The following is a 21713-nucleotide window of genomic DNA, read 5'->3' as shown; positions in this document are numbered from 1 at the left end:
GCATGTCCGAGAAAAGGAATGATTACTGGCTCTAACTTCCCACAACAAACAGTGAAGTTAATGGAATAATAAATTAAAGTAGTAGTAGTCCACATTATGTATAAAATAAATGTTAACAGAGACAAATATGATATGAATGATGACTGATTCAGTTTGCCTTCTCCTCAGGAGTTCAGTGTCTTAATAAAGTGGTTGCATAGGTTTTTATTAAAATGCAGCAGTGCTCTGAAACACAAAATCCACACAGGCTTTTTAACTGAGCAGGAATGTCTTCAAGAAAGGGGCAGTGAGAATGAAGGTGGTCTTCTGCCTCTGTGGTGGTTGTTGAGCGAGGCAGACTTCATGCTTAGTTGGCTCTGAGGCACTTACAGGGCCTGCCAACTGTTTACATTGTGGGCACTACTTATTCAGAGGACAAAACTCCACACACCCCTCAGTGTGGGAGAAGGAGGGTCATGCAACCTTAGTGTACTGGCCATCATCTTGTCATCATCCTATATAAGAGCTCATAGCTGGAAACTCAGTACCTGGGGCTTCTGTGGTGTTAACCCACAAGGAAGTTCTACAGGTCTTAAGGAAACTGCTGTAAGAGACTGGTCTTGTCAGTGTGCTTTCTTTGCTGTTTATCTGAACTCAGGTGGGTTCCACAGGATGGGAGCTGATCCTATGCATGGGGTGAACATCAGGGTGCCATAGGCTGCTAACCATGCTGATTGGGCTGCCTTGAGCAGGAGACAAACGCCTTGTTTATCTGTCTGGGTGCATTTCAGAAAGTGCCAGATCTGCTGTGGGGATGTAGGTATTGAACAGGGACTATCCAGAAAAGCCTGGAGAAAGCAACTGGTCAAAGAAAGGAGCAGCAAGAGATTGGGGATTGGAATGGGGAATGGAATGAAGATCCAAAAGCCTTTACCACAACAAGGATGCTGGCTCATGTTTTACACAAAGAGAAAAGTCAACCATGTTCTGAATTACAGAGTTGTAATTCCACCTTGAGGATCTGATGACTACAGCAACCACCTGAGCTTTGCTTTGACAACCGTATGCTCCTGGATGCAATTATAATCCTGTTGTATGTCTTGGCTGCCTGGAACTCTTTTCCCTTCTATCCTTAACACTGAGGTAGAAGTTTCAACTAGTATTAAAACTCACAAAAAAATTGAACACGATCTTAGTGGGCTAGTAGTTCAATGACCTTCAGAATTCGTAAGAATCTTCACAATGTGGCTGTAAAATGAGTAATTGAAGAAGCAAAAAAAGGTAATCCTAAAAATGTCAGAGCAATGGTATAAAAAGTACAGTACTGAGGCGCAAGATGTTTTCTTCATCTATTGGCTTAATAAAAAAAACAAAAACAAACTAGATTTCCCTTTTAAATTCTCCCCCTGCAAAAAATGGCAGAAGCAGATTTTTTTTGTGACACCAGAGATATACTGGTATCCAAGTAAGAGTACATGATGAATTCCTAAAGGCATTAACTGTTTTGAACAACGATTTAAGTATAGATCATTTATATTAGTTGGCTTCAGTTCAGCAGTGGTTTTATTTCCTATAAAAATACACGTTTACGTATATATAACTATACCTGTCTGTTGCAAAAAAAATCTGCGTTCCTGTTGAAGTTTATAAGGAAGATCGAAGTAACATAATAGTAGTAATAATCTTTACAAGGAGACATAATGACATATCATTCATACAGTATTTAAGGTAGACAAATTACCAATGTAATAATACTTTGTGCTTTACAACCCCTGTAATACTAAAGCAAGTTTATATTAATACGTAAATGAAGCGAGTTAAGCTACTGCTATAGGGGTTGCTGTTAGTTACCTCCACTGTACTCAATACCACTGAGTAAATGAGGTCCAAATTTCAGTTGAAAGAATGCTATTAGCTTGAATTTCATCCTATTGATTTAATTATTGCAGGAACGTGAAAATGCATTCAGTGTAAGAACGCTGTTAAAGCTGAAGGAAGAGGGGGAAAAAAAAAAAGTTGTTCTTACAGCTAGTTTTCAAGAAATACTCGATGTTCCAGCTTTAATGCTACATTTTTAAATCAGAGATAAAAATCCATGAGTAAGGAAGACAGATACTGTTTATGAGTCTTCAAGGAGAACATTTCACTGACATTAAAGGCAGCTTTGCAGACTCACTTGAAATGTATCAATTTGTAATCTACACATTTACAGGGGCTGCTCTGCTCTGAAAGCTGTTTCCCAATCTGTGCCAGAACATGTGAGGCTGTGTAGCATACTTCTGATGATAGACCTCCAGGCTCTGTTGCTCCATAATTGATTTAGTTATTAGTTATGCAGGGAGAGAAGAGATCCCTGAGGCTTGGTAAAACAGTATTCAGTTACTAAAAGCAGCCCTTTGTGAATTAATGTCATCCTACCAGCTCTTTCTGCTCATTATTCCTTCAAGTCTTGTTTTCCTGGACACCAGCTGTCACAGAGGAAGTCTCCAGCCTTTTCTTCTGCCTCCCTTGCTGGCTGAAGTTGCATGAGCACTGTCTGGAGTGTCTCCTTCACCACCTGGATCTCCCTCTGCAGAGACTGTGCAAGCTTTATTAAGGAATAAATCTATAGGTGATTGGCAGTCCCTCTTCTCTTTCCAAGTTATTAAATAAATTCTTGTTCTGCTGCTCACAACAGATGGCCGTGGCTATCTTATTGTAGCTTCAAGTTCTTCCAAATTGTCAGGATTAAATATTAATACATTTCTCACACTTGCTTTCAAAAAGAAGAAAAAAAAAAATCCAGGCAAACTGGAGTTCTCAAGTAACATTATTTAGCACTTTAAAAAAGAAACAGGATGGGGGATACTGCTTGGATATTGTTCTCATGGAAAGGAAGGAGATGAAGAACCTGTACCATGCAGGCAGCAGCACTAGCTGCAAGCTGTCTGCTGGGTGGAGGGTGGACTTTTAAGCCAGAGCCACAGACCTGAGTGGATCAGACCTCAGATAAAGGCAACAGGGCAGCAGGACCAGTCTGAGATGTAAGCCAAGCGACCACAGCTTGTGCGGCTTTAGCAAGCTCAGCGATGTGTGCTACACAAGGAGTGTTGGGAAGCTAGGTAAGCAGCAAAATTAGCTTATAGCACAAAAAATTTGTGCTCTAATCTTAGCTGAATTATCAGTATAATTACAACACAAACCCCACAAATATAAAGCTATAGGAGGTTTCACAGTGAACACTTTGAACAAGTTGAAAAGCAAAGGGATTAGCAGCAGCAAGGTTATGCAGTTGTGCATGAAAAGGAAAAAGGCTACCAGAAATACATCTGATAATTCGGTAAATATAGTTCATTTGGTTAAGAGAGTCTTACACATTTTATTTGCCATTGTGTATTTCAGATTTCCTGCAAGGCACTCGGGAAGAAAATTATGGCTAATGGATCGGCCTCTTAGGAGACCTTCCACTTCCCTCCTTCCCCAGCTCCACAACGAGAGGCAAGATAGCAGGAATGAGAAAACGAGGGGTGCAGCAGTGAACAGACTGGCAGACGAAGGAAGGATATGCACGGGGGCTAGTGGCAACTGCCAAGACACACATGATTTTTAAAGTGGAGTAGCTTCTTAGGCAGCACAGCTTTTTGTTCTGGTGACTACTCTCTCCTGGGAATAAGCATAGTTTGTACTATCAATATATCAGCCTTGCTACTTACAATCTTCTGTCAGTGAGACTATTCATTGTTGACTCAAGCACAAGGATTGGGTGTAGATCAAATGACACAACCAACCTCATTTTCTCTTCCACAGGTTACACTGTGCGGAGAGCAAAGCAAGCACAATACAAGTCAGAGCCTGCTGAAGCTGTGAACCAACGAGCAAGTCCCAGGGACCACCCCTTCCACACTGAGGCCTCCTGCACAGGTATGGCTTGAAAGGCAAGGACCCCAAAAGGTTAACCCAAGCAGGCCATGAGAGAGAAAAATATGCTCATTTCTAGCAGTAAGTCACCAAATGATCTCCGAGAGAGCCACAAACTCACTTCAAGGGAATGAAACAGGCTGACACTGAAACAACTCCATTTCAGAAATACAACACACAGGAAGGATAACACACAAGGACAGGCTTTATCCTTTACAAAGCTCATCCATTATGAAATGTTGTTTTACTCGACCCCAATGTCAATGCAATGTCAAGAAAAAAGACACCCTCAGGTTATGTAACTGTAAAAAGTGAGCTGCTATGTTTGAAAAACTGTGACTAGAGAGGACCATGGGAAAGTCATACCAATCATGGCTATTTCAGGCAGTCACAGTTATGCCTTTGAAAAGCATTTTGGCTGCTTTTGATTCCATTGTCAGGTCCTCAAATTTTCATCTTTGCATATTTACATACATTTACTATGATGTTTTAATACATTCGCCAGGAGTATTCATGTACACTTCTAGTTTCTGGACAGCTCTTATTAATATAACGGGATTATGTCTGTTATTACAAGTAATAGCAGCACACATAAAACTTCCCTTAGGATCTCAAAGGGCCATACAAGGACAAATTAGTTATGCTTTGCATCTTCTCTGAAGTAAAAAACATTATTATCTTCTTATGAGCAGTCCTGGACTGCAACTTAATCATGAGACTCTGCTGAAAACCTAACCGGTAGAATAGAAATTCTTCAGTTTATGAACACCAGGAAGCCTCTGAAATTAAATTACTTCTGATGTGCACTTCCTGGCTACACGCTGTTATTTGTAATATCCCAAACTATTACAAAATCTCTTTTCAGGTAGAGGAAAAAGCAAAAATAAAACATTTCTGTACCAGTGGATAAGAAACCTTGAAGGATGGATGAAAATTAAGAAGACAGGGAAAGAAACTCTTAACCAACAGGAAGATGGAGTGACAAGAAAGATGACTGCATAGTCTAACTGCAGCAAATTTCAGTAACCTCATAAATAATACCACAGGCAGCTGCAGACCAGTAACTGTCAAACAAGCCATTATACCTAGGAAAAATATATGGTATAGGGCTCAGCATTGAACCTCTACACATATACAGAGGTTATGTCTGGATACAACTTACCCCGTTTTAAATATGCAAAAAAATACTCTAGTTTTGCATGGATCCACATGCAAATGTATCCTTAACGCTTAAATTCTCAGCCCCAATGCTGCAAATATTGAGCCAGTATCAAAACAGAAGCCAAAATAAGTTTCAACTAGGAACATTTTCTGGTCCTGCTGTCTTCCTGTGAAATACTGCCAAAATCTCTTCAATGTCTCATAAGCAGTAAATTCAAGTATTTAGGAACAGCTTCACATAAACACAATCCAAATTCTGCAACAATAACACAGCTCTAATGTTGTCTGGATTGTAGCTTTTCAGCTATTTGACTTTCTTTCTTTAAAACACTTCAGCAACATGACAGTCAACGTTTTGCAAAGGAGATACAAAGCAGAGCTAATTATGGCAGACTTAATTTTTAGACAAAATGGGCTCATCGATGATCTTTTGTTTTCTCAGCTCAAACGTTTAAGGAAAAGAGACAAAAAGCAGGTATTATAAACCAGTTGCCTTACTATAGGAAAGGTTAGAAACTAAGAGTATATTGTAAAACAAACTGGAAGGCTGCAGCACATGGGTGTAAATACACCAACCTACCTCCATCATACATAAACAATACAAATGGAACAATGTTCTCTCAATGCAACACATGGTGGAAAAGGCTCACCCTCCTGTCATTTAAAATAAAATCAAAGAAGGCACCATTGACACCTCTCACTCTTGTGGGATCCCAAAATTTAGTGCAGGTTCACCCAGGATGAGATTCCACATTTCTGGTTCTGTTGAAAACCTACTCTGGTGTAAAGCAAGATTTGATGGATCCTGCCATATGATCAAGGTGAAGGGTTAGCAAAGTGACCTGCAATGCATAATGAACAGGCACAAAATTCTGATTTCAAAGAAACTGTTTAAAATGCCCATTTAAGGATGACAAATGCAGATTGCTTTTATAATAATAGTCCAGCCAGGTTTCTTCCAACAAAAGCATTTTCACCAGGAGGAACTATTACAAGCATTCAAATTGTCTATCAAAATGTAACTGCTAATTAAGAACAAAAATGACTGTGAAATTGCAATATAGGCTCCATTTAATTTTAGTGGGAATTCCAAGCCTTTACTGTCAGGAAAGTAACACCTCTCATCAGCTCTGCAGACACCAGAATGAGTCGCCTTTCATCCTTTGCTATTTCCAATTAATGATGTGGACTGTTTTCATACACTCAGCAATAATTAGCCATAATTGAATGTTCCGTGGGTTTATTTGGTTATACTACATAGAATTTAGCAAATATGTCATAGTGCTACAGAGGAGATTTTCTTCCCCCTTCCTCCCCCATTGTTTGATGCTTTTTATACAAAAGTACAGTTTAATATTTGCTGTGAAAGGCTTCAATAATAACTGAGAATCCCAAATCAGCCTGTGCCTATACTCGGGACTAAGAAATAGCGCTAGATTTCTCTTTTGTTCAGGTTGTGCTGGCAATTATGATGAGCAGCATGGCTGATTTAAGTGCGCTATGCCACCAGAACATAGAATGAAAAACAATGACATCTGGGATTTTTCTTCTAATGCAAACTTAATTATTAATCAAAGCTATGACACACTAAACATTGGCAAATGGCTTAAGAGCATCAGGAATTTATTTTTCTCAGTGGAGTCTTCAAAAGTCTTTTAATAATCAGATGACAGGACTAATTTACATCTCTGCAGCCCCCCATTAGATTTTTGACCTAATACAGTTTGTAACATTTATTCTTAAGGCAGGGTTTGTTGTTTTTTTTTTTTGGGGTGGGGGGAGGGGTATGTTGGAAAGGGCAAAAATAACCAGCAAACAAGAGTTTGAAAAATTTATCCTGCTTTCATTACAATCACAGATCTTTAAGCTCCTGCTCTCAAGACTTCTGCAGATTTTTAATGAACACTGAATAATTATCCAATATTGGGATAAGAAGTTCTTTTATTTTAAACCAAATAAACTACCATGCAAACAATAGATCCATCTATTAATCATAAATCATTCTACTGAGGCAGTCTAGTTCCTGCAATATAGGCACGTTACAATGACTGAAAATTTATTTTATAGGCACTGAGCAGTTTTTACTTAAAAAACAATCTACAGGTCTGTAGCACTGCGGTAGCTATTTTTCCTCATTCCTTTTTGAAGTATAGCACAGCAATTACATGTACCAGATGGCAGCATTTTATGCACATTGATCTGGACTACCTCTGAAATAGCAACTGAATGTTAATAAGGGGTAGCCAAATTGCTGAACTGCTTTCTCTGTATGTCCCTATGTCCTAAACATGGTTTCTCATTTTGTGGCTGGTGGTCTTGCTAAGACCAGGATATCACACAGTGTGCATTTCTGTACTTAGATAACATGACCTGGATTTCACCAGCAGTGGAAATCAGATCTGTATCAGACAAGCGTGGCTTAGAATGAGATTAATTGGCAACTCTTCTCAAACTTTCAATGATTAGATTTTATTTTTTCAACTACTTCTTGTAGTTTCACCAGCTACAAAGAAATACGCACACTCCATAGAAAATACAAATGCTACTATTTTACTTGTAGTGTGTTTCTTTCAGGAATCAAAAAGCAGCTTTCCAGCTTATTTCACCTTACCTAGTAAACTGTAATCATGACCAGGCCTGACTACTTGGTTTGAATGTGAATTTAAGTCCCCTACAAAGAATCCGTAACTCAATGTTCTTCTATCGGGATTAATGAGAAAAGCTTATTTGAGAGCAAATATGCATAAAGGAGGAATTAGATGCTCTGCACACACACAGACACACACATTCATATAGCTCTGAAAAGAATGATTGCAAAGAGCATCAGGGAAACATAAATGCAACCAAGCACACAGGCTGTAAATATAATTGAAAGAGTATTGCAAACTGGTCTGTGGTATATACAAGACAATAATCTATCTGTACATTTAAATACTTAGGAAAGAAAGATCTGAAGTAATAATAAATCAGTGACTGCCTTTCTCCCCTCCGATGCAGCACCTCCCGGTGCATTCTTCCCCTCTCTGCCTTAAAGTTTCTGATTCTGATACCTTCATAGAAACCAAGTTTCTACAATAGGATTTTGCAATATGCTGGCCATAGATGCCAAATTACCTAAACTACAGGGGTATTTCCATACACTCTATTTATTATTCTCTCTCTAAACCCTCTCCTGCAGGCCTGCCTACCTCAGGTTAGGAGGAACTGAATCCTTCCTCACCTCAAATCACCTTCAGGTGTCTGTAAAGGCTCTTCTCTTAATCTCTCCAACCTGAATTTATTCATCTTTCCTCATTATCCCATTGCCTGCCACCTCTTTTCCTTTAAAACCTAACCAGCTAAGTACTCTCATCTTCCTTAGCCTCACTGGTTCTTATTATTTTTTCTCTTTCTTAGCTGAACAAAATCTCTTTTGTGATAAGCTTTTCTATGAAAGTTACAAATGAAACAAAACTCTGTGATCTTACATTTTGAAAAATGCCCAATGAATACCCCATAAAAGTTAAGCAATCTTCAATCAGGTAAGGATTGACAGATGAGGCACAGAAAGATACGGGTGCTGTATAAGACAACATCTTATCTGGTTACTTGCACTGGAGAGCTAGAGGCAGATTAAATTGCATAGGATGCCACATGATGCACCTGCTGCCCATTTTTTTTTAAAGGGAAAACCCCCAAACTACATGTGACAATATGCACAATTTGAGTCAATGATGTAGCATTTAATTTGGCTAAATCATGTTGGGAAATGCAGGTGCATGGATGCTTGTATGCATGCAGCTTTTAGAGTGCTAGGCATTTACTTATATAAGCGTTACTAACAAAAGGATTTTAGCAGTAGAATAAAGGCTTTTCAGTGCCTAATCTCAGTGTGCACAGAAATAACTTCTGTTTAAATCAATTAAGGCTGGATCAGACCACAGTGAAAGTTCACTGTAGGAAAACTTGCTACAACAAAAACACCCACTTCAGCAAGACAATCAATTCTCACCTTCTTAATGTATTCAATCTATATTAAAACTAGTATTCCATGTGAACCTGAAAGACAAGTATTCCACAAACATACTTACATAGATTGATACATACCTGTAGCTGTATCAAAAAGGATATGAATATCTCCTTCATCAACTCTGCAGGCAGAACTTTGCAATTGATCTTCCAGGTGCACCAATTTCTCACTTATTGCTTTACATTTTTCTCCCAGCTCTGCCGAAAATATGAAGAACTCCTACAAGAAGTTGGAAAAGAAAAGAAGCCATGTTTTCTGCCGACTACAATTGTCTACATCAAATTTGCATCAAATTAAGGGGAAAATATTAGTAAGGGGAAATGATACTTTGCAGTGCTAAGACATTGCCTGAAAGCAAATTCCCATTAGAGAGACAAAAAGCTGTTACTGTACAATAAATAGGTGGTTTATGTGAAATGGAATAAACTTGTGGTCTCAGTCTATTTCTCAGCACAAAAAAAAGTCACGATCTCACTTTCAGCCGATGATTAAAGGGGTGTGAAGACTGAACTGCTCTCCCTCTTCCCTGTTGTCTCACCATAGCAGGGGAGGAAAATCTCATGCTGACTATGCCATTTAGGGCATAGTCAAACTGTTCATGTAAATATGATTTACACTGTTGGGCCATTTAAAAATTTAAAAGAGACACCACTTCTGGTATCTCTTATAAATACAAAACGTACTTACTTTTTTGAGGAAAAATATGGTTAGAATACCTAGGGACTTTGTTCAACAGACCAGAGAAAATGCATCAAAGCCTTAAGAGATTACAAAATGAAATTACACTTTTTGTGTTATCATGAAATGCTTATTTTCAAGAGTAATGCTGCTCTACTTACTTACACAGATAAACTCTTTTTTTCTATTTTAAACTGAACATTTTAAACCAGTTGCAAAGTCCTTCCCCTAACATTTGCTGCACAATAGCATTTGTATCTTCATATTTTGTACTTTTTATTTCTTTGAGAAACAACCCAAAAAAGCAGAAAATACAGGAGGGGGAGGGAAAAAAAACAATCAATTTGTGCAGCACTGACACAAAGCCTCTCCTTCCCAAGACATCATGAAACTGTCTACAGTGATTGATAAGGGGTACATGTAAGGAAATATAGTGCCAAGATGAAGTTCTGCTGGAGCCATGTTGACAAAAAAGGAGTCATTCATCTGCTGGAATACAGAAGAGTGGACTTTTTCTAGACCTAATCTATACACTCATCCATACAGCAAGCTGCACATGTGGCCATATGCAATCTTGATAAAGATTTTCTCCTTTAAAAAAGTACTTGAAGTCCTTTGCACTGATCTGTTGCTATGATAGCAGCCCATCAGGGGTTGCTTAAGAGAAATCAAACCTTCAAGCAAAGGCCTTCCAAAGAAATTGTGCTAATACTTATTGGAATGCTGCCCATTGTGAAACAATCTGATTTTTGGTAAACGCTTTCACCAGACTTCAGTTCTGTGCTACCCTTACGCTTCATGTCACACAGTACATACACAGAGTCAAGTGTCAGAAGAACTCTGCCTGCTGGCACATCCTCTGTTACAGCACAGAGCTTTGACCCTTCTGCTTTCCTAGGTCTTCTGCCAGACATGGCCATTCAGCAGACCACACGGGTATGCATCCAGCTGCAGCTTGAATCCTGGATGAGTGAGCTGGTTATGAAAGGTTATGTTGCAAACAGCCACAGCTTAGAGAAGCACAGTGTAAGAACCAGCTGGCTGAGTCCCTGACTGCATATGAGTCCCTAGCAGCCATCTTCAGAGTCAGTACCAAACATGAGAATCTATGACAGCACTCCACAGAATTTACAGACACAAAAGTGACCCACTGTTTCAAAGATAAGAACAGGGGAGGAGAAGGTACACATTCTCACTACAGCAACTAGGAGTGTCCTTTTCTCAAGGCCAGGAACAGAAGACGAGTAACAAGTCTTCCATCCAGCTGCTAAATCATTGTTCAGCACACCAGCAGGACTCCACATGCTATTAGGGAGTAGAATAACCCAGGCTATTTATATCAATAGAAAGCTTTTAGGGAACCATGCTGTGACATGCATGCAAGAACCCACAACAGTGGTCTAAGAGAACTTAGGTCTCAGGCCAGAAGAGTCAGTAAACTGCAAAACCGTAGTACTCTGAAAGCACATCTAAAATTCTGAGCATCTAGAGAAAGATCCAACTCAGAACACCGATTTTCTCTAACAGCTAATTACACCTAAGAAAAACAGGTCTTCACATAACCATCATCTCAAACACAAGAAAAACAAGTCAAAAATACTCAGTTTGTCCGTTAATTAAACGCTGTTATTCCTAAAACAACTGTTCTGTGATCGTATGGCACTAAATATTGCTCTGACAGACAAAAGCCATAGGTGAAGCTTTCCAGACCAGCCTCTTTCTCAGACTGTGTACTCTGACAAAATGCATTAGTCCTGTACATATCCCGAGGAGCTGCTATGTCATAGTGACACATAAAAAGCTGATTCTTGCTCTTACAACATCAAGGTATTGAACGCTTTAGTGTGATCCAGCACTGCTTTCATCAAAAACTATTACCATATGAGATTTTGGATCACACTAATGCTGTCAAGGATGACACTTCTAGTCCCAACTTGAAATCATCAGTTACTACAGAGAGCAAAAAAAGAACAGTACATGTTACAGCACGCTCTTGAATACCTGTGCCATTCAGCATATTTAAATATAAAAAGCATTATAAAGATATGAATTACAGTAGGGATCCCTTTCTTTTTTAGTGTACTGTTGATGGCTTGAACATTTATCCAGATAATCTCTTAACCAATTAGCAGTATCATCAGTAGCTGTAAGAGAAGATCCATTTCCTCCACTTTAAAACTGCCTTCGCATTTCCTGTCTCATACATGCAAATACTCAAGAGTTCACTGAGCAGCTAGTCTAAATGATAAGCACACTAGATGGATTTGCCCAGCCCTGCTGTGAAGATCCAGTTTCCCTATTTGCTGTGTCAGTGAACGTACAGGGCAAAATGGGCCTTTTAGACTAACCCCCTCACTGAACTTCAGGTGGGTTAAAAGATGCTGGAGACAGCATTTAGATACCTGGTTGGCAAAACAGGCTCCAAGCTGCAAGTGTGGCCTACCTCTGATGCACATAGACCCTGAAGATCCAAAATAAAATAAATATAACTACAGCCTGAAATCTAGCGTGCATAACTACATTATAAGTGGATAACTACACTTAATGGTGTACTGCTATATAATCTGATTTCATGTTTGACGTTTTCTTTCCCCTTTTAAAATAAAACTTACAGCAAAGTAAAGTCCCAGGAAGGATGGTAGTAACTAACTCAGCAAACAAGACCTCCAAGGCTCTTGGACTTCAGGTGAATGCTAATTCTGTAGCAAAGGCATCTCATGGTGCTTCAAATCAGTACAAACCTGTATTGGGGATTCTAAGACTTGGTTAGTAGCTTCTAACTCACTGCAGTTCCAGGCAAGGACTTTATTGGTATACTGATATCACACTAAACGTGTTTAGAAATAAGAGACTGTAATTTTTATCACTGCCTTTAATTCCTTTGTCAACCAAATATTTAGACTCTCACTTAAAGTAAAACGTCCATTCTATCTCAGAAAAAAAACAAACAACAGTGTAGTGCTCCTGAACGATCACATTTTGAGTATGTAATGAATTGTCTAAAAATATAACAAAAATCCCATTTACCCTGGAAATGAATATAAAATGAACAATGAGTACTAGGACAATGTGCTCAATGCAGATTTTTTACAACAATAAGGGAAGCCAGGAAATCTGAGAACATAAAAATCAATCAAGCTTGTTTAGGTCTTTAAACACTTGAAATCCATTTAATCATATCTATAAGGCTATAGTTCCACTGCAGTGTAAGTAAAATAACTTCATAAGGTAGGGGTTATATTCTATTAATCTTAAACTCCTAATAGGTATTTTGCAGCTTAATTCCTCTTTACTACAACAATAATAGTGTATGGATAAACTATTTTTTGCACCTACATGACACAGCTGCCTTTTTAGTTGAAATGAGAAGTTCCTCCATGGTTTAGACAAGCATCATCCCTGAGGAACTTACTCACAAGCATCACATGAAAAATGCAGAAAGGTCATCATATAAGTTATGATTTTCCAGAACATGTATATATTGCCTTTCTTATTTTGGATTGGAAAGATGAGGTCATGCAGAGAACTCTAACTGAACAGGAGGAAGAGTTACAATAGGAAAAAAATATACTGCTCTCAAAATATACAAGAATAATTCTAAAAATTCAACCAATTCCACAGCTTCTACCCCCAGGCCCTTGTTTGAAAAGAGTTCAATAACCCAGAGACACAGATAGGAAAGATTTCTCTCAGCGCCGCTCATGCCTAGCAACGTCACTGGTAACATTTTTATTTGACATTTGTCTATGTAAGCAGGGAAAGAGCTATCGATGACACACAAACTATTCAGAACAGCTCCTGGTTGGAAAGTGGCACTTTACACTGATCAACATCTCTGAGAGGAGAGTGGACTCTGCCTCCAGCTCAACACATTAATAAAATACAACTCATCCAAGCTTGTAGGTTATGTCAATGCTACAAGCTACTGTAAGATTTAAAAATACTTTGGTTATTTTTGTACTAACAGCACTTTCAGGAAGCAGATAGGAAAGACTGCAGGAGTCAGAAGAGAGCTGAGATGTAGTATTGCTTTATGGATTTTTCTGTGAATGGCTGACTATAATCTCCCCACCCCCCTTAAGCAGGTGAAAACAGCACAAATGTGGGTGCAATTTGTTATTTTTTTAAGGTGAAATTCTTCTGTTTTCTCATGCAAAGTAAAAATTTTCATTCTGTCCCAGAGATGTGAGAGTCCGATGCAAGAAATGGGAGGAACAATATTTCAGCTAATGCACAGCTGGAGCAACAGCATCTGAATTAAGGGCAGAGGAAAGGGCTTCCACTTTAGTCTTCTGCATTTCATTTTACCCTTTTACAAATCATTTTAGTCACCTGTGAGCAACAGCTCCTTGACAGAATTACTCAAGGAAACCGTTTGATCAGCTTTTCCAGGGCAAACATCTTCCACCCTCTCTTGGATCTAGTTCAGCAATTTTACATGGAAGAATCAGTATTGTAGTAGCTAGATTAAGCTAACTCTATTAGAGACTCTATTAGGGATTAGAGCCACCATTAGAGTCTGTGGTGGTTTTGCTGAGAAGCAAGATTCCCCGATATATCCTTAAAATTAATTCTTCTTACAAGAGGAATTTTTGTAAAAAGGTGCTGCCTTACTTCCAACTAACAATATCATAACCCCCGTAAGATAAAAGCCCTAGATGACCTTCTGCAGAATATTAAAGCCTCAAAGATTAGGAGATTTACAAAGCATAAATCCTATCTCTCCTACAATAGTTAAAATAATTCAAAATAACAGAAATAACAACTACAAAAAGTTGGCCTTGCAGATACTTCACACTATGGCACAAGGTTTAGAACAAGTGACTCATTGCTGGCAGCAGTGCCGCATGCTTACCCTCACCCCTTTGCAGAAGTTAATGTAAACTGTGAGCACCTGAATCTCCAGAACATCAGGCCAGGGCACCTCTTAAATCATTTCTAGAAACAAAAATGCAACCATCCATCTGTTTGTCCTGCACAAGCAGATTCTTCAGTCACATGCAAGCTAAGCACACAGGCTTTCAGATAGTGAGTTACGCTGCCACAGGTGGAGGTAGGACATTTGTCCCTGCATTGTGGGCACTTTGCTGGGCAGGCCTAATCTCTTACTCTGAAAATAAGACACGTAACTCATTACCAGCACCATTAAGGTGATGGGCAAGGCTGATGAGGAAGCAGCCAGGGAGCACCAATGCCTGCTCTGTGTCTTGCAGCACTCTTAAGCCCACTGTAACTCTCCTCAGCCGCCGTCTGTCTACACAGCTCTCAGCAGCTGACAGAACAGAGCCTGCTCCAGGGCTTAACTGCCCTTGGACTGAGCAAATCTTCCTACTGCAAATTTCCCTCACTACAAATCAAGATGGCCACACTTCATTTTATCTTTCTATATCACACAATGATAACTAACCAGTTGTCCTCTACATAATTATTTTTTATGCAACTGAAGCCTTTGACTTTCAACCAGATCAGGATTTCTAAACCTTTTATTTCTGTTGCTTTCCTTCAGCGTGTTCCTGTCTTCTACAGTGAGGTGCCCAGACCAGTAGTCCTCTGGAGTCTTTGACATTCTCAGCTAAGCACAGTAATTATTTCTGTCTTACAACTGACATTCCCATTAATGAGGCTGCAAATGACATTTGCCCTTTCTCGGATGAAGGTAATGAATCCCACTAGCTGTAGTCCACTATAATGTTAGCTTCTGCAGTATTGTCATCTTAACTGCTATTTACCATGTGTATACATAAATCCAACTTTTTTCTTCCTCAAATGCAATTTGCACCTGTCTTTCAACACATCCCATCTTATTGATTTCAGGCTATTCTTTCAATCTATCAAGAACATTTTGAATTCTAATCCTAACTGAAATTATGTTGACTGGCACAAACTCCTGGCCTGCCTCCTTTTTAAAGGCAAATACCAAGTCTGCCTTTTACTGATCCCCTGAGACTTCAAACTTCCTCCAGGAGTTTTCAAAGAGGTTTGTTAATGGTTTGGAGATTGCTTCTCTTGGCTCCTGTGCACTCAGAAGAAATTTCATCAGTCTAGCCTGACTTGAATACATCTTACTTGCCTTAGGATCCTTTTCTGTTTTCAGTTCTTGCTACCTTGAAGTGAATATTAAGAGCACTACATTATGGACATAGTTTATCACTTTTAGAAAGACCAAAAGCAAAGAAAATAAGGAATAGGAAAAAATACTTTTGCCATCTGCTCTCATCTCAGTATTTTCTCATTCACTTTTATTACTAGAAGACACGCATGCTTTCTCTCACCCACCCCTTACATACAGCTTATTCCTGAACTCCCTTGACATTTTGCATGTCTTTTATTTACAATACCTTAGTACATTCAAGGGTCTTGCTGATGCACTCTTACAATGTGCAGTAGTACACATTTAGGCTCATTTTTATCCTTTCCCTTGCAAAACTCTTTTGGACCACTGAAGAGTTGCTGACACAGATACATAGATTGTTACCGTTTGCTTTTTTCTGCCCCAAAAGGAGATGGTGCTGTATTATAAACACAATGTCTTCTGGAGGTTATCAAAGATCATCTGCTGATTCCTCATCTTATAGAAACTCTACCTGTCTTTTCTCAGAAGAGGAACCAAGGTTCTTTCCCAATTACTTTTGCTCTTATTACCTCTCACTTACAGACTGCTAGCTTGTTCCATCAGTCTGTTTATGTTACATATATATATATATATTTAGAAGACTGCAGCACTACAACACATTCCTCAGTTTCTCATATGCAACAATTCAGGCATAAAGCTTTCCAGACTGCTGTTTTGCAACTATGTCCTACCTCCACCCCATCACCACATGCTTTTCCCACATTCCCTTTGCTTGCACTGGTCGCCTTCTCTCAACCATAGGGATATACCACCACATGGGAGTGTTAAATGACACATCAAAATTACAGCCCGATGCTGGCAATCCTTCCCCTCATCTTCCATTACAGCAGTGGAGGAATGTCCTTGGAAAAGCATCTACATAGGAACAGAGGTTTCCACTGCCTTCCAGCACCCTGCTGTGGTCTGGGTGACAGCAGTCTTCCCATTCTCATCTCTAGTAGACTGAAGATCTTCCCTGAGTGCAAATTCCCTAAAATGCAAATTTCCTAAACACTACTGCACTGACTCATTTCATTAAACTGGGACAACTCCTGCTCCTGCTGTGGGAGGATGAGGCTATTTACTGACTTATCAATAAAAGTTCACAGTGGACCAGGACTTGGAAAAGAAACAAAAGCACCAAACTGTTTTCTAGTGTCCACACCCTGGTGTGCTAAGAGTCAGCACAGCTGGATGTCACTTACAGGTGGTTTCTAGTATTGTTCACTCCCATCTCTGATCCTGAGTCACTAAGATGCAAGAATCTGAAATGACTAACAGGGTGCTCTCCTGCAGGCAGCAGGGAGACTGACAACAGTGGATTAGGGGACCAGAGTATCAAAGAAGCATTTAGGCAAAGCCCTGACATGGTAAATGGTGCTGACAGTTTCATAGAGCTGTCTACAAGTCAGCATCAATCCAGCTGTGGCAGTGTGGTAGGGCCTGGCTTTTTAGTAAATTTCCATTTCCTTTATTTGAATCATTGCTCTCTATTCTCTTGATGCAGTTTTTCCCCCTCAAAATTTAAAACCGGCAAAGTTTCTCTGCCTGTGAGGACTCTGACATATTAAACTGTTAGTGAATACTTCTGCAGTGGCAGCCCTCTGTGCTTGTGAGCCCTGGTGCATGTGTAAACCCAGAACACACATCACACGTGCTCTTGGGCACATCTCCTGTTAAGCAAAGGAACAACTTCAGCCAAGGGCTGGGTTGTACTACAGCTTTCGGTACAGGTCACTGCTGGACACAAACATGCAGTTGTACTCTCATTTGCTTTGGTCCAGACCATATGAGAATGTTTAATTTCCAGCTGTCCTGGCAGCTGCCACTTCCAATGTGCCCTCGGTGTTTTGCCCCACTGGCAGTAGAGCTTTTTGCTATCTTATCCTGTGGGACTAACTGCTCCTATTTCAGGTCATCTGTGGATACAAGCACCTGCACAGTTTTGCTTTAATTCACAACAAAGTTCAACAATAAGAAAGGCTATCTGCATATTCTGCAAAGTTCACCTTCACTCTAAAGGCTTCCTGGTTTTATTAATGCTGAATCCACACACAGCCAAGCAGTTTATCCTAGGTGTGCTCTCACGTCACAGTCTCCTTGTATGCAAGGTCAGCAATCCGAGTTTGGTCTTGCAGTTAGATTATCTTTCCTGGAGCATTCCAGTTGCTCCACAGATTTCGGATTCATGGTAACTCTGAGGAGTTATCCCAACTGCAGTTTTTATTTATTTAGTATTCCTTGGCTGAGCACTTGCCACTTGTACTTTACATGTGGCATATATGCTGTTATGGAAGGTGACTGGGGGTTACTCACCTGTGTAATTAATTTTCTGGCTGGACACAATGCTTGCATACTGTATTTCCTTAATATGTAAGTTGCAACCCAAGGCATACCAATAAAAAAACCAGACCAGACTGAATTAGTACAGCTCTTAGAATCAGTATAACTCTCCTTACACATCTATTATCTAAGCTTTTAGTTTGTGTGTAGACCGATTTTCCCTTATCGCTTTCAGCAAATGCATCTCCTGCTACTCAATTATCCTAGACTTCATTAAATATATAGACTAGGACCTGATGTCTTTTTAGTTATGAAAAGAGTAAAAAAAAGGACAACATCCAGTATTTTATTCAGATGAAATTCCTATTACCCACTGTGCCTAACAAGCCACAAAGATGATCACAGGGCTGGAGCACCTGTCCTACAAAGACAGGCTGAGAGAGCTGGGCTTGCTCAGCCTGGAGAAGAGAAGGCTCTGGGGAGACCTTAGGGCAGCATCCAGTGTCTAACGGGGGTCTACAGGAAATCTGGAGAGGCAGTTTGTACAAAGGCATGTAGTGACAGGAGAAGGGCGAATGGCTTTAAGCTGGAAAACGGTAGTTTAAGATTAAGCTATAAGGAAGAAATTCTTCACTATGAGGGTGGTGAGGCACTGGCACAGGCTGCCCAGAGAAGCTGTAGCTGCCCCATCCCTGGCAGTGTTCAAGGCCAGGTTGGATAGGGCTTTGAGCAACCTGGAAGATGTCCCTGCCTGTGGCATGGGATTGGAATCAGATGATCTGTAAGGTCCCTTCCAACCCAAACCATTCTATAATTTTATAAGTGTCATTAGTTCTGAGGCCCAGAAAAGTCCATACAATATCACTACACTGTCTAGAAAACACTTACCTCAGATAAACGACCCTCTGCTCCAAATGAAACATCTTCTGTAACCTGTTAGAGACAAAATTATTAAGTATACAGTAGATAAATGCTATATAAACAGTAAAATTTCAATGGAACTTACAAAAACCATACAGCACATTAAAAAATTATATAAGGAGAACAATTACATCATTTTCTTTCACAAACATGAAACATTTCAATTACATTTATAATGGAGCATTTGTAGCCACCCAATATTTAAAGTTAAATTTGAGTACATTTTACTAAAGCCTGCCTTTGGCTTCACAGTTAAAACCCACAAGGAATACAACCTCTAATGCTGAAGGACTAACTACAGATTAAACCAAACTTTTCTATCAAGCTTTTATGGATCTATACACTATTCAGGAGTCTACAAGAATTTTCTGGCACAAACCCTGTAAGTGACTTCGGGCAGGACATTCAAGAGACCCCACTGACAATTTGTATTGTTAACGCATGCTAACTATAGTCAATTCCTCTTTCAAAAATTGCTTCATCTGTGAAGTCTGTAAGAAATTTGCCAAAAATTTATCAATGGCTGAGGAGCAAAGAAATTTGATGTTAATGTTATTGTATAATCATTAATTCTTATCACATATAACAGTATTGATAATCTTGCAATAAGCTGAGATAGGGCTACTGCTTTGGTAGGAAAACAGTATCACAGATATGTACATATATATAATAAAGTGCAAAATCATTACTCTGCTATAAGATCATTATTATTGCTAGGTACTCTTTTTCAGTAATCTATCTGAAAAGAGATTGCTTAGATTTCTTTTTCCTGTAATACTGATTTTTTAATTACATTTTTACTGCAAAATACACATAAGCATTAAGGTTACTGAGATGCTAATGAGGTAGTATTTTTACCAGTGGATACTGCATATCAGGATCACACGCCACTCAGGGGCATCATACTGCACAACAACACATGTGACTGTACAACGATGATCTGACCCTTGCGTACAAGCCAGCTGCCTGTTGCAGCAGAAACCCTTTCCAGCTTGGATCAATACAAAAAAGCACTCAAACATTGACTTTCAGTGATGCTTAATGCTGACATTTAAAATGAAGATTAACGTTTCTGAATTATTTTTGCAGCTCTACAAATACAATGTTTAATTAAAACTCAAACGAATGCCAGTTTATTTAGCCTTCTAGAGGCTTTGTCCTTTACACATTGAACATTTGCCTCCTGGAGCACAGGCTATCTCAATGCACAGTAATGAGTTACAGCCTGCTGACAGAGGCTTTCTTGGTGCTTGCTATCATTACATTCTGAAAAATGTAATGTCATATCCTGTGATGATCTCTTTTTAATGACAGACACCACATTAAATATTACTATCCTTTCACAATTGTCCACTTAGTATCACTTAGAACATTCAATATCTTAAAAACAGTGAGCCACACGAAGGCTTTACAATTACAGAACATCTTCCAAACACCAGAGTGCTCTACAGAAGATCTCAAAACATTGTCCCAGATGGCAAAACTGCATTATGGAGAGGTGGGGAAAAGACAGCAGACCTTACTCTTACCTCTGCTCCCTGCTTCTTTTATGGTGAAAATGTGAGAAATGATCTACAAAGAATTCTGACAGGATAACTACCAAAAACGCTGACTTACAAAAGGCAACACTACTGAATTTTGGTTTTTACCTTGTAACTTTAATCACCTCAATTTTCTTGAAATCTAGTAGGTGTTTCTTTCCTTCATAGTGATTAAGAGGGAGCACTGCACAGCATGACAGATAGCAGAAGAAGAAGAAAAAAGGATAGGTCAGGAACTCAAGCCTGCAGGTGCGCACATACTCATGTTCAAGATATTTGGCGTTAGGGAGGTCCCAGCACACACACACACACTCTCCATTTATTAGTTATCTGTTTCTGGTGTTATAACAAGGTTTTGCTTACACATACATTATCAACAAGCAAGAAAAGTAAAGCATCATGTCCTAAGGAGTGGTAAAAGCAGGAGCTAATCTCTGAAGAGAAATTAAAGGTTACTGTATATTTTTAAAATCATCCAGATATATATCTTAATGTATAATAATGATCATAACAACTCTGATCTCACTCACGTCACCTGCGCAAAATAACTTTCAGTCAGTTTGAAAGTATGGAAAAATTCTGGGATGAAAACAAAAATCAAGCCAAATTAGTCATAAAAAGACAAGCTATAACTGCAGTGATGGGGCACCATAATTTCATTAAGATAGCTACCAGCTAGAGAGTATACACGTATATGGAAACTCAAGAAGCAGTATCAAATACATCAGACAATGAGCTGACTTGCACATGGCTGAAGCCAGTAATAAAGTCTATAATTTTCGTCAACATATTTTTTAAATACTTGAACCTAATGAATTACCTGTATGAGAGGAGTACATCTTAATTTTTAAGTAACTAAGAGTGCTCCATGGGATGATTTTTGCTGGCCTCACTTTATTTATTTTTGAATTAGTAACAATGGGTTCAACAAGCTGAGATGCCCAAGCATGCAACTGCCTTCCCTGGTTAACCATTATAAAGGAAATTTGATTTACCGGATTATTTTGGGATGCTATAGTCTACACAACTGAGGAAAAGAAATTCTGTACTGTCTTAGAGAACACAGTTATGAAGACTATAAAATAACTGCTGACAGTTAATAAACCTGTGCCTCACACATGACACTGAAATA

At 39.1% G+C, this 21713-nt stretch overlaps 1 protein-coding gene across 1 annotated transcript in view; it reads right to left on the bottom strand.

Annotated features, from left to right (window-relative positions):
- Positions 1 to 1370: 1370 nt before the first annotated feature.
- DISC1 (DISC1 scaffold protein) overlaps positions 1371 to 21713 on the bottom strand; it is a 230930-nt gene continuing 210587 nt past the window's right edge. The window contains exons 13-15 of the mRNA XM_057407040.1: positions 19008 to 19052; positions 9124 to 9265; positions 1371 to 2566 (exon numbers count right to left, since the gene is read on the bottom strand). Of these exons, the coding sequence (XP_057263023.1) occupies positions 2451 to 2566; positions 9124 to 9265; positions 19008 to 19052 (303 nt within the window). The 3' untranslated portion in view covers positions 1371 to 2450. The remainder of the gene's footprint in view (positions 2567 to 9123; positions 9266 to 19007; positions 19053 to 21713) is intronic.

Source organism: Pezoporus wallicus, unplaced genomic scaffold, assembly GCF_028554395.1.
Source record: "Pezoporus wallicus isolate ANWC-B61680 ecotype Strahan unplaced genomic scaffold, APGP_CSIRO_Pwel_v1 scaffold_6362, whole genome shotgun sequence".
In the NCBI taxonomy this organism is placed as follows: Eukaryota; Metazoa; Chordata; class Aves; order Psittaciformes; family Psittacidae; genus Pezoporus; species Pezoporus wallicus.
The sequence above is the reverse complement of the archived record's forward strand: the minus strand, read 5'-3'. Positions and strand labels throughout refer to the sequence as shown.